This window comes from Salmo salar, chromosome ssa23 (assembly GCF_905237065.1).
Source record: "Salmo salar chromosome ssa23, Ssal_v3.1, whole genome shotgun sequence".
Classification (NCBI taxonomy): domain Eukaryota; kingdom Metazoa; phylum Chordata; class Actinopteri; order Salmoniformes; family Salmonidae; genus Salmo; species Salmo salar.
In genome coordinates, this window is record NC_059464.1 from 49,478,932 (window position 1) to 49,495,323 (window position 16,392).

The 16,392-nt window shown below is 39.8% G+C and overlaps 2 protein-coding genes across 2 annotated transcripts in view; both read right to left on the bottom strand.

The window, feature by feature from the left end:
• Nucleotides 1–4,413: 4,413 nt before the first annotated feature.
• LOC106584828 (uncharacterized) lies at nucleotides 4,414–6,465 on the bottom strand. The gene is made up of 2 exons (XM_045706208.1): nucleotides 5,645–6,465; nucleotides 4,414–5,308 (listed from the first exon to the last, which is right to left on the bottom strand). Exons 1-2 carry the CDS (start codon nucleotides 6,463–6,465, stop codon nucleotides 4,414–4,416), a joined length of 1,716 nt encoding a protein of 571 aa, XP_045562164.1.
• A 779-nt stretch (nucleotides 6,466–7,244) lies between these two features.
• The window catches only part of map2k1 (mitogen-activated protein kinase kinase 1), a 76,715-nt gene continuing 67,567 nt past the window's right edge, over nucleotides 7,245–16,392 (bottom strand). The window contains exons 10-11 of the mRNA XM_045706260.1: nucleotides 11,425–11,470; nucleotides 7,245–8,023 (exon numbers count right to left, since the gene is read on the bottom strand). Of these exons, the coding sequence (XP_045562216.1) occupies nucleotides 7,910–8,023; nucleotides 11,425–11,470 (160 nt within the window). The 3' untranslated portion in view covers nucleotides 7,245–7,909. The remainder of the gene's footprint in view (nucleotides 8,024–11,424; nucleotides 11,471–16,392) is intronic.

Here is a 16,392-nt window from a genome sequence, read left to right on the forward strand (position 1 = left end):
TATACCACACGGCATCATTTAACTGTTTATTATACCACACGGCATCATTTAGACTGTTTATTATACCACACGGCATCATTTAGACTGTTTATTATACCACACGGCATCATTTAGACTGTTTATTATACCACACGGCATCATTTACTGTTTATTATACCACACGGCATCATTTACTGTTTATTATACCACACGGCATCATTTAGACTGTTTATTATACCACACGGCATCATTTACTGTTTATTATACCACACGGCATCATTTAGACTGTTTATTATACCACACGGCATCATTTACTGTTTATTATACCACACGGCATCATTTACTGTTTATTATACCACACGGCATCATTTACTGTTTATTATACCACACGGCATCATTTAGACTGTTTATTATACCACACGGCATCATTTACTGTTTATTATACCACACGGCATCATTTACTGTTTATTATACCACACAGCATCATTTACTGTTTATTATACCACACGGCATCATTTACTGTTTATTATACCACACGGCATCATTTAGACTGTTTATTATACCACACGGCATCATTTAGACTGTTTATTATACCACACGGCATCATTTAGACTGTTTATTATACCACACGGCATCATTTACTGTTTATTATACCACACGGCATCATTTAGACTGTTTATTATACCACACGGCATCATTTAGACTGTTTATTATACCACACGGCATCATTTACTGTTTATTATACCACACGGCATCATTTACTGTTTATTATACCACACGGCATCATTTACTGTTTATTATACCACACGGCATCATTTACTGTTTATTATACCACACGGCATCATTTAGACTGTTTATTATACCACACGGCATCATTTAGACTGTTTATTATACCACACGGCATCATTTAGACTGTTTATTATACCACACGGCATCATTTAGACTGTTTATTATACCACACGGCATCATTTACTGTTTATTATACCACACGGCATCATTTAGACTGTTTATTATACCACACAGCATCATTTAGACTGTTTATTATACCACACAGCATCATTTACTGTTTATTATACCACACGGCATCATTTAGACTGTTTATTATACCACACGGCATCATTTAGACTGTTTATTATACCACACGGCATCATTTACTGTTTATTATACCACACGGCATCATTTACTGTTTATTATACCACACGGCATCATTTACTGTTTATTATACCACACGGCATCATTTAGACTGTTTATTATACCACACGGCATCATTTAGACTGTTTATTATACCACACGGCATCATTTAGACTGTTTATTATACCACACGGCATCATTTAGACTGTTTATTATACCACACGGCATCATTTAGACTGTTTATTATACCACACGGCATCATTTAGACTGTTTATTATACCACACGGCATCATTTAGACTGTTTTTACACAACACAGGAATCGGTTATGCCTTAATATGGGCCTTTGTCTGTTAACCTCCGGCCTGGGTACCGGTCTGTTAACCTCCGGCCTGGGTACCGGTCTGTTAACCTCCGGCCTGGGTACCGGTCTGTTAACCGCTGGGCCTGGGTACCGGTCTGTTAACCTCCGGCCTGGGTACCGGTCTGTTAACCTCCGGCCTGGGTACCGGTCTGTTAACCTCCGGCCTGGGTACCGGTCTGTTAACCTCCGGCCTGGGTACCGGTCTGTTAACCTCCGGCCTGTTATCAGGGAACTGCGGTCAGGTCTGAATGGTGACCCCTGGGGGTCTAAACTCACTCAAAGGAAGGCGGTGTCTGCTGGGTCTAGTTGTCATTTTAAATGTGTCCAATTTTAAGACTTGGACAACCAAGTGTTCCTAACTAATCTGTGACCTTTTTCATCAATCTCAAACTCTCCAGTTGGATGGGGAGCTTCTCTGCACAGCTATTTCAAAAGGTTTCTCCAGAGATCTTTTATCGAGTTCAAGTCCAGGCTCTGGCTGGGCCACTCAAGGACATTAAGGGCCAGTTTCCCAGACCCAATTAAGACTAGTCCTGAACTAAAATGCACTTTTGAATGGAAATTCTCCATTGAGAATGATTTGTAATCCAGGACAAGGTTTAATCTGGGTATGTGGAACCTGCCCTAAGATTTGTCCCAAAGCCACTCCTGCATTGTCTTGTTTTGCGTGCTTAGGGTCATTGATGGTGGCTGCTTTGACTTAGGGTGCAGCGGTTTAAGAGTACTGCATCTCAGTGCACGAGGCGTCACTGCAGTACCTGGGTTCGAATCCAGGCTGCATCACATCCGACCGTGATTTGGTTACTGGCCCAACGCTCCGACCCACCAGGCTACTACCGTTGGTGGAGTGCTGCAAAGATGGGTACCCTTCTGGAAGGTTCTCCCATCTCCACAGAGGAACTCTGGCGCTCTGTCAGAGTGACCATCGGGTTCTTGGTCACTTCCCTGACCAAGGCTCTTCTCCCCCGATTGCTCAGTTTGGCCGGGCGGCCAGCTCTAGGAAGAGTCTTGGTGGTTCCAAACTTTTTCCATTTAAGAATGATGGAGGCCACTCTGTTCTTGGGGACCTTCAATGCTGCAGACATTTTTTTGGTACCTTTTCCCCAGATCTGTGCCTCGACACAATCCTGATCTACGGACAATTCCTTTGACCTTATGGCTTGGTTTTTGCGCTGACATGCACTGACAACTGAGACCTTATATAGACGTGTGTGTGTGTGTGTGCTTTTCCAAATCATGTCCAATCAATTGAATTGATTTACCACAGGTGGATTCCAAGTTGTAGAAACATCAAGGATGATCAATGGAAACAGGATGAACCTGAGTTAAATTTCGAATCTCATAGCAAAGGGTCTGAATTACTTATGTAAAGAAGGTATTTGCTAAAATCTCTAAACCTGTTGTCGCTTTTTCCTTTATGGGGTATTGTGTGTAGATTGATGAAAAACATTTAATCCATTTTAGAATAAGGCTGTAACGTAACAAAATGTGGAAAAAGTCAAAGGGTCTGAATACTTTCTAAATGCTCTGTAGTTAAAACAAGGGAGGAATGAACCCACAGACACTCGGTCCTCCATGGAATGAATTGGACACCTGTGATGTAGTAGGATATTTCATAAAACAGTCTGGCAAGTAGGCTATACAGTACCTGTATAGTCTGGCAAGTAGGCTATACAGTACCTGTAAATCCAGTGTTGTGTTCCTACCTCCTAGGTGGCAAACCTTTTATAGTCATAGAGAACCCAATTTAGAGGCAGTGGGGACGAAGAACCCAATTTAGAGGCAGTGGGGAAGGAGAACCCAATTTCGAGGAAGTGGGGACGGAGAACCCAATTTCGAGGCAGTGGGGACGGAGAACCCAATTTCGAGGCAGTGGGGAAGGAGAACCCAATTTCGAGGCAGTGGGGACGGAGAACCCAATTTCGAGGCAGTGGGGACGGAGAACCCGATTTCGAGGCAGTGGGGAAGGGGAACCCAATTTAGAAGCAGTGGGGAAGGGGAACCCAATTTAGAGGCAGTGGAGACGGAGAACCCAATTTAGAGGCAGTGGGGAAGGAGAACCCAATTTAGAGGCAGTGGGGAAGGGGAACCCAATTTAGAGGCAGTGGGGAAGGGGAACCCAATTTAGAGGCAGTGGGGATGGAGAACCCAATTTAGAGGCAGTGGGGAAGGAGAACCCAATTTAGAGGCAGTGGGGAAGGTGGCAGACTTAGCAATAATATTCTGTTATGGGGGGGCAGTGATTGCTCAGACAGTTTCCAATACCTACATATTGTCCTTATTAAAACAGCAGACCTACATAGTCCTTAAAGCATCAGATCTAGATATTGTCCTTAAAGCATCAGATCTACATATTGTCCTTAAAGCATCAGATCTACATATTGTCCTTATTAAAACAGCAGATCTACATATTGTCCTTAAAGCATCAGATCTACATATTGTCCTTAAAGCAGCAGATCTACATATTGTCCTTATTCAAACAGCAGACCTACATATTGTCCTTATTAAAACAGCAGACCTACATATTGTCTTTATTAAAACAGCAGATCTACATATTGTCATTAAAGCAGCAGACCTACATATTGTCCTTAAAGCATCAGATCTACATATTGTCCTTATTAAAACAGCAGACCTACATATTGTCCTTATTAAAACAGCAGACCTACATATTGTCCTTATTAAAACAGCAGACCTACATATTGTCCTTAAAGCATCAGATCTACATATTGTCCTTAAAGCATCAGATCTACATATTGTCCTTATTAAAACAGCAGATCTACATATTGTCCTTATTAAAACAGCAGACCTATATATTGTCCTTAAAGCAGCAGATCTACATATTGTCCTTAAAATAGCAGATCTACATATTGTCCTTAAAGCAGCAGACCTACATATTGTCCTTAAAATAGCAGATCTACATATTGTCCTTAAAGCAGCAGACCTACATATTGTCTTTTAAAGCAGCAGACCTACATATTGTCCTTAAAGCAGCAGACCTACACATTGTCTTTATTAAAACAGCAGACCTACATATTGTCCTTAAAGCATCAGATCTACACATTGTCTTTATTAAAACAGCAGACCTACATATTGTCCTTATTAAAACAGCAGATCTACGTATTGTCCTTAAAGCAGCAGACCTACATATTGTCCTTAAAGCAGCAGACCTACATATTGTCCTTATTAAAACAGCAGACCTACATATTGTCCTTAAAACAGCAGATCTACATATTGTCCTTAAAGCAGCAGACCTACATATTGTCCTTAAAGCATCAGATCTACATATTGTCTTTATTAAAACAGCAGACCTACATATTGTCTTTATTAAAACAGCAGACCTACATATTGTCCTTAAAGCATCAGATCTACATATTGTCTTTATTAAAACAGCAGACGTACATATTGTCTTTATTAAAACAGCAGACCTACATATTGTCCTTAAAGCAGCAGATCTACATATTGTCCTTAAAGCAGCAGATCTACATATTGTCCTTAAAGCAGCAGATCTACATATTGTCTTTATTAAAACAGCAGACCTACATATTGTCCTTAAAGCAGCAGACCTACATATTGTCCTTAAAGCAGCAGACCTACATATTGTCCTTAAAGCAGCAGACCTACATATTGTCCTTAAAGCAGCAGACCTACATATTGTCCTTATTAAAACAGCAGACCTACATATTGTCCTTAAAGCAGATCTACATATTGTCCTTAAAACAGCAGATCTACATATTGTCCTTAAAGCAGCAGACCTACATATTGTCCTTAAAGCATCAGATCTACATATTGTCCTTAAAGCAGCAGACCTACATATTGTCTTTATTAAAACAGCAGACCTACATATTGTCTTTATTAAAACAGCAGACCTACATATTGTCCTTAAAGCATCAGATCTACATATTGTCTTTATTAAAACAGCAGACGTACATATTGTCTTTATTAAAACAGCAGACCTACATATTGTCCTTAAAGCAGCAGATCTACATATTGTCCTTAAAGCAGCAGATCTACATATTGTCCTTAAAGCAGCAGATCTACATATTGTCTTTATTAAAACAGCAGACCTACATATTGTCCTTAAAGCAGCAGACCTACATATTGTCCTTAAAGCAGCAGACCTTCATATTGTCCTTAAAGCATCAGCTCTACATATTGTCCTTAAAGCAGCAGACCTACATATTGTCCTTAAAGCATCAGATCTACATATTGTCCTTAAAGCATCAGATCTACATATTGTCCTTAAAGCATCAGATCTACATATTGTCCTTATTAAAACAGCAGATCTACATATTGTCCTTAAAGCATCAGATCTACATATTGTCCTTAAAGCAGCAGATCTACATATTGTCCTTATTAAAACAGCAGACCTACATATTGTCCTTATTAAAACAGCAGACCTACATATTGTCTTTATTAAAACAGCAGATCTACATATTGTCCTTAAAGCAGCAGACCTACATATTGTCCTTAAAGCATCAGATCTACATATTGTCCTTATTAAAACAGCAGACCTACATATTGTCCTTATTAAAACAGCAGACCTACATATTGTCCTTATTAAAACAGCAGACCTACATATTGTCCTTAAAGCATCAGATCTACATATTGTCCTTAAAGCATCAGATCTACATATTGTCCTTATTAAAACAGCAGATCTACATATTGTCCTTATTAAAACAGCAGACCTATATATTGTCCTTAAAGCAGCAGATCTACATATTGTCCTTAAAATAGCAGATCTACATATTGTCCTTAAAGCAGCAGACCTACATATTGTCCTTAAAGCAGCAGACCTACATATTGTCCTTAAAGCAGCAGACCTACATATTGTCCTTAAAATAGCAGATCTACATATTGTCCTTAAAGCAGCAGACCTACATATTGTCCTTAAAGCAGCAGACCTACATATTGTCCTTAAAGCAGCAGACCTACATATTGTCTTTATTAAAACAGCAGACCTACATATTGTCCTTAAAGCATCAGATCTACACATTGTCTTTATTAAAACAGCAGACCTACATATTGTCCTTATTAAAACAGCAGATCTACGTATTGTCCTTAAAGCAGCAGACCTACATATTGTCCTTAAAGCAGCAGACCTACATATTGTCCTTATTAAAACAGCAGACCTACATATTGTCCTTAAAACAGCAGATCTACATATTGTCCTTAAAGCAGCAGACCTACATATTGTCCTTAAAGCATCAGATCTACATATTGTCTTTATTAAAACAGCAGACCTACATATTGTCTTTATTAAAACAGCAGACCTACATATTGTCCTTAAAGCATCAGATCTACATATTGTCTTTATTAAAACAGCAGACGTACATATTGTCTTTATTAAAACAGCAGACCTACATATTGTCCTTAAAGCAGCAGATCTACATATTGTCCTTAAAGCAGCAGATCTACATATTGTCTTTATTAAAACAGCAGACCTACATATTGTCCTTAAAGCAGCAGACCTACATATTGTCCTTAAAGCAGCAGACCTACATATTGTCCTTAAAGCAGCAGACCTACATATTGTCCTTAAAGCAGCAGACCTACATATTGTCCTTAAAGCAGCAGATCTACATATTGTCCTTAAAACAGCAGATCTACATATTGTCCTTAAAGCAGCAGACCTACATATTGTCCTTAAAGCATCAGATCTACATATTGTCCTTAAAGCAGCAGACCTACATATTGTCTTTATTAAAACAGCAGACCTACATATTGTCCTTAAAGCATCAGATCTACATATTGTCTTTATTAAAACAGCAGACGTACATATTGTCTTTATTAAAACAGCAGACCTACATATTGTCCTTAAAGCAGCAGATCTACATATTGTCCTTAAAGCAGCAGATCTACATATTGTCCTTAAAGCAGCAGATCTACATATTGTCTTTATTAAAACAGCAGACCTACATATTGTCCTTAAAGCAGCAGACCTACATATTGTCCTTAAAGCAGCAGACCTTCATATTGTCCTTAAAGCATCAGCTCTACATATTGTCCTTAAAGCAGCAGACCTACATATTGTCCTTAAAGCAGCAGACCTACATATTGTCCTTAAAGCAGCAGACCTACATATTGTCCTTAAAGCAGCAGACCTACCTAGTCATAGAGGAGAACCCTATTTGGAGGCAGTGGTTAAAGTGGCAGACCTTTCTGGAAGGTAGGTCCCTTCATTGTGAATACCACCCCGATGAAACAAAGCAATTCTGTTTGAATACAGGCTATGAGTGTTTGGCTAAGCAGGTGTGTGTCCCAATATATCCTTAAGTGTGCACTTGTTCGCTGCTTCCCAAAAAAATGGGATTGATGGAAGCATGAGCTAGTGGGGGAGTTTCCACCACTTTCAAATCATTGAAGGGAAGTGAACAAGTGCACACTTTGGGCGGAAGGAGAGCTAAATTGGGACATAACCAAGGTGTATAGAAGGGCCATCACATGCCCACACTGTGTGTTGGGGTGACTGGCTGGTTGAGTCCAATGGTGCTACACAGCCAGCCTGCAAAGTCCACCTCCTCTGCCTCTGACAGCTTGATGAATTGATGAACCTGGAGAGAGAAACATGGTTAATATCATCCTGACTGAAATCTTACTAAAAGAGCTCTCAAAACAAATGTCCTTTTAGAAATGGTAGGCTGATGAAGAGAAGCTGCCTGATTACAATAACATGGCCTCTGCCTGCCTGGATTTACATTAACCAGGAAGTCCTACTGACACCAAGGTCTTTATTTAACCAGGAAGTCCTACTGACACCAAGGTCTCTTTATTTAACCAGGAAGTCCTACTGACACCAAGGTCTTTATTTAACCAGGAAGTCCTACTGACACCAAGGTCTTTATTTAACCAGGAAGTCCTACTGACACCAAGGTCTTTATTTAACCAGGAAGTCGTACTGACACCAAGGTCTTTATTTAACCAGGAAGTCCTACTGACACCAAGGTCTTTATTTAACCAGGAAGTCCTACTGACACCAAGGTCTTTATTTAACCAGGAAGTCGTACTGAGACCAAGGTCTTTATTTAACCAGGAAGTCCTACTGACACCAAGGTCTTTATTTAACCAGGAAGTCCTACTGACACCAAGGTCTCTTTATTTAACCAGGAAGTCCTACTGACACCAAGGTCTTTATTTAACCAGGAAGTCCTACTGACACCAAGGTCTTTATTTAACCAGGAAGTCCTACTGACACCAAGGTCTTTATTTAACCAGGAAGTCGTACTGAGACCAAGGTCTTTATTTAACCAGGAAGTCCTACTGACACCAAGGTCTTTATTTAACCAGGAAGTCCTACTGACACCAAGGTCTCTTTATTTAACCAGGAAGTCCTACTGACACCAAGGTCTTTATTTAACCAGGAAGTCGTACTGAGACCAAGGTCTTTATTTAACCAGGAAGTCCTACTGACACCAAGGTCTTTATTTAACCAGGAAGTCGTACTGAGACCAAGGTCTTTATTTAACCAGGAAGTCGTACTGAGACCAAGGTCTCTTTATTTAACCAGGAAGTCCTACTGACACCAAGGTCTCTTTATTTAACCAGGAAGTCGTACTGAGACCAAGGTCTATTTTACAGATGAGCTGTAAATTACACAAAATACAAGCAGAAAGAATACATGGTAACCCTTTATACATAACCCTAACCCTTTATACATAACCCTAGCCCTTTATACATAACCCTAGCCCTTTATACATAACCCTAACCCTTTATACATAACCCTAACCCTTTATACATAACCCTAACCCTTTATACATAACCCTAACCCTTTATACATAACCCTAACCCTTTATACATAACCCTAAATACATAACCCTAGCCCTTTATACATAACACTAACCCTTTATACATAACACTAGCCCTTTATACATAACCCTAGCCCTTTATACATAACCCTAACCCTTTATACATAACCCTAACCCTTTATACATAACCCTAACCCTTTATACATAACCCTAACCCTTTATACATAACCCTAAATACATAACCCTAGCCCTTTATACATAACACTAACCCTTTATACATAACACTAGCCCTTTATACATAACCCTAGCCCTTTATACATAACCCTAGCCCTTTATACATAACCCTAGCCCTTTATACATAACACTAACCCTTTATACATAACCCTAGCCCTTTATACATAACCCTAGCCCTTTATACATAACCCTAGCCCTTTATACATAACCCTAACCCTTTATACATAACCCTAACCCTTTATACATAACCCTAGCCCTTTATACATAACCCTAGCCCTTTATACATAACCCTAGCCCTTTATACATAACCCTAGCCCTTTATACATAACCCTAACCCTTTATACATAACCCTAACCCTTTATACATAACCCTAGCCCTTTATACATAACCCTAGCCCTTTATACATAACCCTAACCCTAAATACATAACCCTAAGCCTAAATACATAACCCTAACCCTTTATACATAACCCTAACCCTTTATACATAACCCTAGCCCTTTATACATAACCCTAGCCCTTTATACATAACCCTAACCCTTTATACATAACCCTAGCCCTTTATACATAACCCTAACCCTTTATACATAACCCTAGCCCTTTATACATAACCCTAGCCCTTTATACATAACCCTAAATACATAACCCTAACCCTTTATACATAACCCTAACCCTTTATACATAACCCTAGCCCTTTATACATAACCCTAGCCCTTTATACATAACCCTAACCCTTTATACATAAGCCTAAATACATAACCCTAACCCTTTATACATAACCCTAACCCTAAATACATAACCCTAACCCTAAATACATAACCCTAACCCTTTATACATAACCCTAGCCCTTTATACATAACCCTAGCCCTTTATACATAACCCTAACCCTTTATACATAACCCTAACCCTTTATACATAACCCTAGCCCTTTATACATAACCCTAGCCCTTTATACATAACCCTAACCCTTTATACATAACCCTAACCCTTTATACATAACCCTAACCCTTTATACATAACCCTAAATACATAACCCTAACCCTTTATACATAACCCTAGCCCTTTATACATAACCCTAGCCCTTTATACATAACCCTAACCCTTTATACATAACCCTAACCCTTTATACATAACCCTAACCCTTTATACATAACCCTAACCCTTTATACATAACCCTAGCCCTTTATACATAACCCTAACCCTTTATACATAACCCTAACCCTTTATACATAACCCTAACCCTTTATACATAACCCTAGCCCTTTATACATAACCCTAACCCTTTATACATAACCCTAACCCTTTATACATAACCCTAACCCTTTATACATAACCCTAACCCTTTATACATAACCCTAGCCCTTTATACATAACCCTAGCCCTTTATACATAACCCTAACCCTTTATACATAACCCTAGCCCTTTATACATAACCCTAGCCCTTTATACATAACCCTAGCCCTTTATACATAACCCTAACCCTTTTTACATAACCCTAGCCCTTTATACATAACCCTAAGCCTAAATACATAACCCTAAGCCTAAATACATAACCCTAAGCCTAAATACATAACCCTAACCCTTTATACATAACCCTAGCCCTTTATACATAACCCTAACCCTTTATACATAACCCTAACCCTTTATACATAACCCTAACCCTTTATACATAACCCTAGCCCTTTATACATAACCCTAACCCTTTATACATAACCCTAAATACATAACCCTAGCCCTTTATACCAAACCCTAAATACATAACCCTAACCCTTTATACATAACCCTAGCCCTTTATACATAACCCTAACCCTAAATACATAACCCTAAGCCTAAATACATAACCCTAACCCTTTATACATAACCCTAACCCTTTATACATACATAATACCACAGTATAGAATCTGTTGTTTTTCCAGTAGAGCGAGAAGGATCACAAGCACAACACAGAGCAACATTGGGAACAAAATTAATCCACTCACCATCAACTGCTTCAGGTCTGCCCTGTCTGCTGGGTTCTTGATCAAACTGTCAACAAATAAAAGTCGGTACGTTATATAATAATAAATTCCATTTAGCAGAAGCTTTTATCCAAAGCAACAATAAAATGCAAATTAATTACTTAAAAAAAAAATCATACAATGTGATTTTCAGGATTTTTGTTTTAGATTCCGTCTCTCACAGTTGAAGTGTACCTATGATAGAAATGACAGACCTCTACATGCTTTGTAAGTAGGAAAACCTGCAAAATCGGCAGTGTATCAAATACTTGTTCTCCCCACTGTATAATGTATATCCATATTAATCCTCTTGAGCTGACAGCTTGATGAAAACCAGCATTCAATATTCAGGTCCCCAAGAAAGTAGACCTCTCTGTTTACATCACATACACTATCAAGCATTTCACACATATGATTTAGATACTGACTGGTAGCACTTGGTGGCCTATAGCAACACCCCAAAAGAAAAGGCTTTAGATGTGCCAAGTGAACCTGCAACCACAACACTTCAATAACACTGGACATAAGATCTTCTCTAAGTATTACAGGGATATGGCTCTGAATATATACAGCTACACCTCCCCCATAAGCATTCCTGTCTCTTCTATAGATGTTATATCCTTGTATTGCTACTGATGCTTCATCAAATGAATTATCTAAGTGAGTCTCAGAAATGGCTAATATATGAATCTTACCTGATGTTAGCAAGATTTCATGAATCTTATTTCTAAAGCTACATATATATTAATATGAGCTATTTTCAGCCCTTTCCTGGGTAGCTCATCAGAGATAGACATAATATGGAAAATAAACAAAGCAAGAGAAAATAATATACATTTAACAGTCCATTAATCAATTGGTGTGTGTGTGTGTGTGTGTTGTGCTGCAGGGTTGAAGCTATGAACCAATAGGATTGGCTCTCTCACCCCTTCCAGGCTTCTGGGAGGGAGGATGGACAATGAGCCTGTCATAGTGGAATACATTTGACATTTTACTCATTTTAGCAGACGCTCTTATCCAGAGCGACTTACAGTAGTGAATTCATACATTTAATTTCATGCATTTTTGTTTTTTTGTACTGGCCCCCTGTGGGAATCGAACCCACAACCCTGCCACAGGGAAGGCTGTAAGCAATGTCCTCACACACTCTGGCAGCTTTCATGTCTGGGATCAGTTCTTTCCTCTTCTGGCGCACAGCTTCAGGATAGTCCTCGTTGAGGAAGATGTACGTTCCCCTCAAGTTCTTGGCTCTTTCCAGAACAGCTACCTGGTCCTTGAACCTCAAGAACTTGACCACTAATCGGCCTGGACCTGTCACCTGGGTCGGTGGTGGGTGTTATTACAGTTCTGTGGGCGCGCTCCACCTCAATCTTCCTGTGGTCCATCTTCAGTTTCTCAGAGATCTTTTCCCTCACTTTGTCCTCAAACTCCATCCAGGTCTCATTGAGATTCTGCGATTCCGTCCACGACCATGTTATTCTGCCTTGATTGTCCCTTCGAGATAATCCGATTTTTTTTTCTCCGCCATTGTTATCATGGATTCACATACAGAAACTGAAGTCTTCTCTCAATGACTCACAGATTGCCGTTCTCTTGTTTCAACTCGTCGAGCTGACCCTGGGAGAACTGCAAACTGTTCTTCAGGTCCTGGACCTCTCTGGTCAGGTCGTCCGTTTAAAAAAAATAAAAAAAATATTAGTTGACTCCACCAGTATTTGGATAAAACACTTGAAGCTGTTTTGTTGTTGTAACAACTGCTTGTAGAACTATTTGATTGAGACACACACCAAAGTCCTCAACGGTATTCTGGCTTTGGTCATTGTCATGGTAACATCGTAGGGTTACGCTGTTACTCCTCACAGTTCCAGACACAGCAAGAACAACAAACAGCAGGAGTCTAAGACAGCCACAAAACCGGGACAATCCGCGGTCAGGGTCACGTCACGGGCTGCGTTCAAGCCCCCAAAGAAAACCCTGCTAGCTGTACCTGTTTCCTCCAGCATCTTCACAAGGTCCTTTGCTGTTGTTCTGGGATTGATTTGCACTTTTCACACCAAAGTACGTTCATCTCTAGGAGACAAAATGCGTCTCCTTCCTGAACGGTATGATGGCTACGTGGTCCCATGGTGTTTATACTGGCGTACTATTGTTTGTACAGATGGGCGTGGTACCTTCAGGTGTTTGGAAATTGCTCCCAAGGATGAACCAGACTTGTGGAGGTCTTGGCTGATTTCTTTTGATTTTCCCATGATGTCAAGCAAAGAGGCACTGAGTTTGAAGGTAGGCCTTGAAATACATCCACAGGTACACCTCCAATTGACTCAAATGATGTCAATTAGCCTATCAGAAGCTTCTAAAGCCATGACACATTTTCTGGAATTTTCCAAGCTGTTTAAAAGCACAGTCAACTTAGTGTATGTAAACTTCTGAAGCACTGGAATTGTGATACAGTGAATTATAAGTGAAATAATCTGTATGTGAACAATTGTTGGAAAAATGATTTGTGTCATGCACAAAGTAGACGTCCTAACCTAATTTGCGGAGTGGTTGAAAAACGAGTTTTAATGACTCCAACCTAAGTGTATGTAAACTTCCGACTTCAACTGTATGTACATGTAGGTAGAGGTATTAAAGTGACTATGCATAGATGATAACAGAGAGTAACAGCAGCGTAAAAGAGTGGGGGGGGGGGGCAATGAAAATAGTCTGAGTAGCCATTTAAGCAACCTGGATGAAGAGAGTATGCACTCTATAGGAGAGGGGAAATAGTTCTATAGGAGAGGGGAAATAGTTCTATAGGAGAGGGGAAATAGTTCTATAGGAGAGGGGAAATAGTTCTATGGGAGAGGGGAAATAGTTCTATAGGAGAGGGGAAATAGTTCTATAGGAGAGGGGAAATAGTTCTATAGGAGAGGGGAAATAGTTCTATGGGAGAGGGGAAATAGTTCTATAGGAGAGGGGAAATAGTTCTATAGGAGAGGGGAAATAGTTCTATAGGAGAGGGGAAATAGTTCTATAGGAGAGGGGAAATAGTTCTATGGGAGAGGGGAAATAGTTCTATAGGAGAGGGGAAATAGTTCTATGGGAGAGGGGAAATAGTTCTATAGGAGAGGGGAAATAGTTCTATAGGAGAGGGGAAATAGTTCTATAGGAGAGGGGAAATAGTTCTATAGGAGAGGGGAAATAGTTCTATAGGAGAGGGGAAATAGTTCTATAGGAGAGGGGAAATAGTTCTACAGGAGAGGGGAAATAGTTCTATATATAGGAGAGGGGAAATAGTTCTATAGGAGAGGGGAAATAGTTCTACAGGAGAGGGGAAATAGTTCTATGGGAGAGGGGAAATAGTTCTACAGGAGAGGGGAAATAGTTCTATAGGAGAGGGGAAATAGTTCTATAGGAGAGGGGAAATAGTTCTATAGGAGAGGGGAAATAGTTCTATGGGAGAGGGGAAATAGTTCTATGGGAGAAGGGAAATAGTTCTATGGGAGAGGGGAAATAGTTCTATAGGAGAGGGGAAATAGTTCTATAGGAGAGGGGAAATAGTTCTATAGGAGAGGGGAAATAGTTCTATGGGAGAGGGGAAATAGTTCTATAGGAGAGGGGAAATAGTTCTATAGGAGAGGGGAAATAGTTCTATAGGAGAGGGGAAATAGTTCTATATATAGGAGAGGGGAAATAGTTCTATAGGAGAGGGGAAATAGTTCTATGGGAGAGGGGAAATAGTTCTATAGGAGAGGGGAAATAGTTCTATAGGAGAGGGGAAATAGTTCTATAGGAGAGGGGAAATAGTTCTATAGGAGAGGGGAAATAGTTCTATAGGAGAGGGGAAATAGTTCTATAGGAGAGGGGAAATAGTTCTATAGGAGAGGGGAAATAGTTCTATAGGAGAGGGGAAATAGTTCTATATATAGGAGAGGGGAAATAGTTCTATGGGAGAGGGGAAATAGTTCTATGGGAGAGGGGAAATAGTTCTATGGGAGAGGGGAAATAGTTCTACAGGAGAGGGGAAATAGTTCTATAGGAGAGGGGAAATAGTTCTATATATAGGAGAGGGGAAATAGTTCTATGGGAGAGGGGAAATAGTTCTATAGGAGAGGGGAAATAGTTCTATATATAGGAGAGGGGAAATAGTTCTATATATAGGAGAGGGGAAATAGTTCTATAGGAGAGGGGAAATAGTTCTATGGGAGAGGGGAAATAGTTCTATAGGAGAGGGGAAATAGTTCTATAGGAGAGGGGAAATAGTTCTATAGGAGAGGGGAAATAGTTCTATAGGAGAGGGGAAATAGTTCTATAGGAGAGGGGAAATAGTTCTATAGGAGAGGGGAAATAGTTCTATAGGAGAGGGGAAATAGTTCTATAGGAGAGGGGAAATAGTTCTATATATAGGAGAGGGGAAATAGTTCTATGGGAGAGGGGAAATAGTTCTATGGGAGAGGGGAAATAGTTCTATGGGAGAGGGGAAATAGTTCTACAGGAGAGGGGAAATAGTTCTATAGGAGAGGGGAAATAGTTCTATATATAGGAGAGGGGAAATAGTTCTATGGGAGAGGGGAAATAGTTCTATAGGAGAGGGGAAATAGTTCTATAGGAGAGGGGAAATAGTTCTATGGGAGAGGGGAAATAGTTCTATAGGAGAGGGGAAATAGTTCTATGGGAGAGGGGAAATAGTTCTATAGGAGAGGGGAAATAGTTCTATATATAGGAGAGGGGAAATAGTTCTATGGGAGAGGGGAAATAGTTCTATAGGAGAGGGGAAATAGTTCTATAGGAGAGGGGAAATAGTTCTACAGGAGAGGGGAAATAGTTCTATAGGAGAGGGGAAATAGTTCTATAGGAGAGGGGAAATAGTTCTATAGGAGAGGGGAAATAGTTCTATAGGAGAGGGGAAATAGTTCTACAGGAGAGGGGAAATAGTTCTATAGGAGAGGGGAAATAGTTCTATAGGAG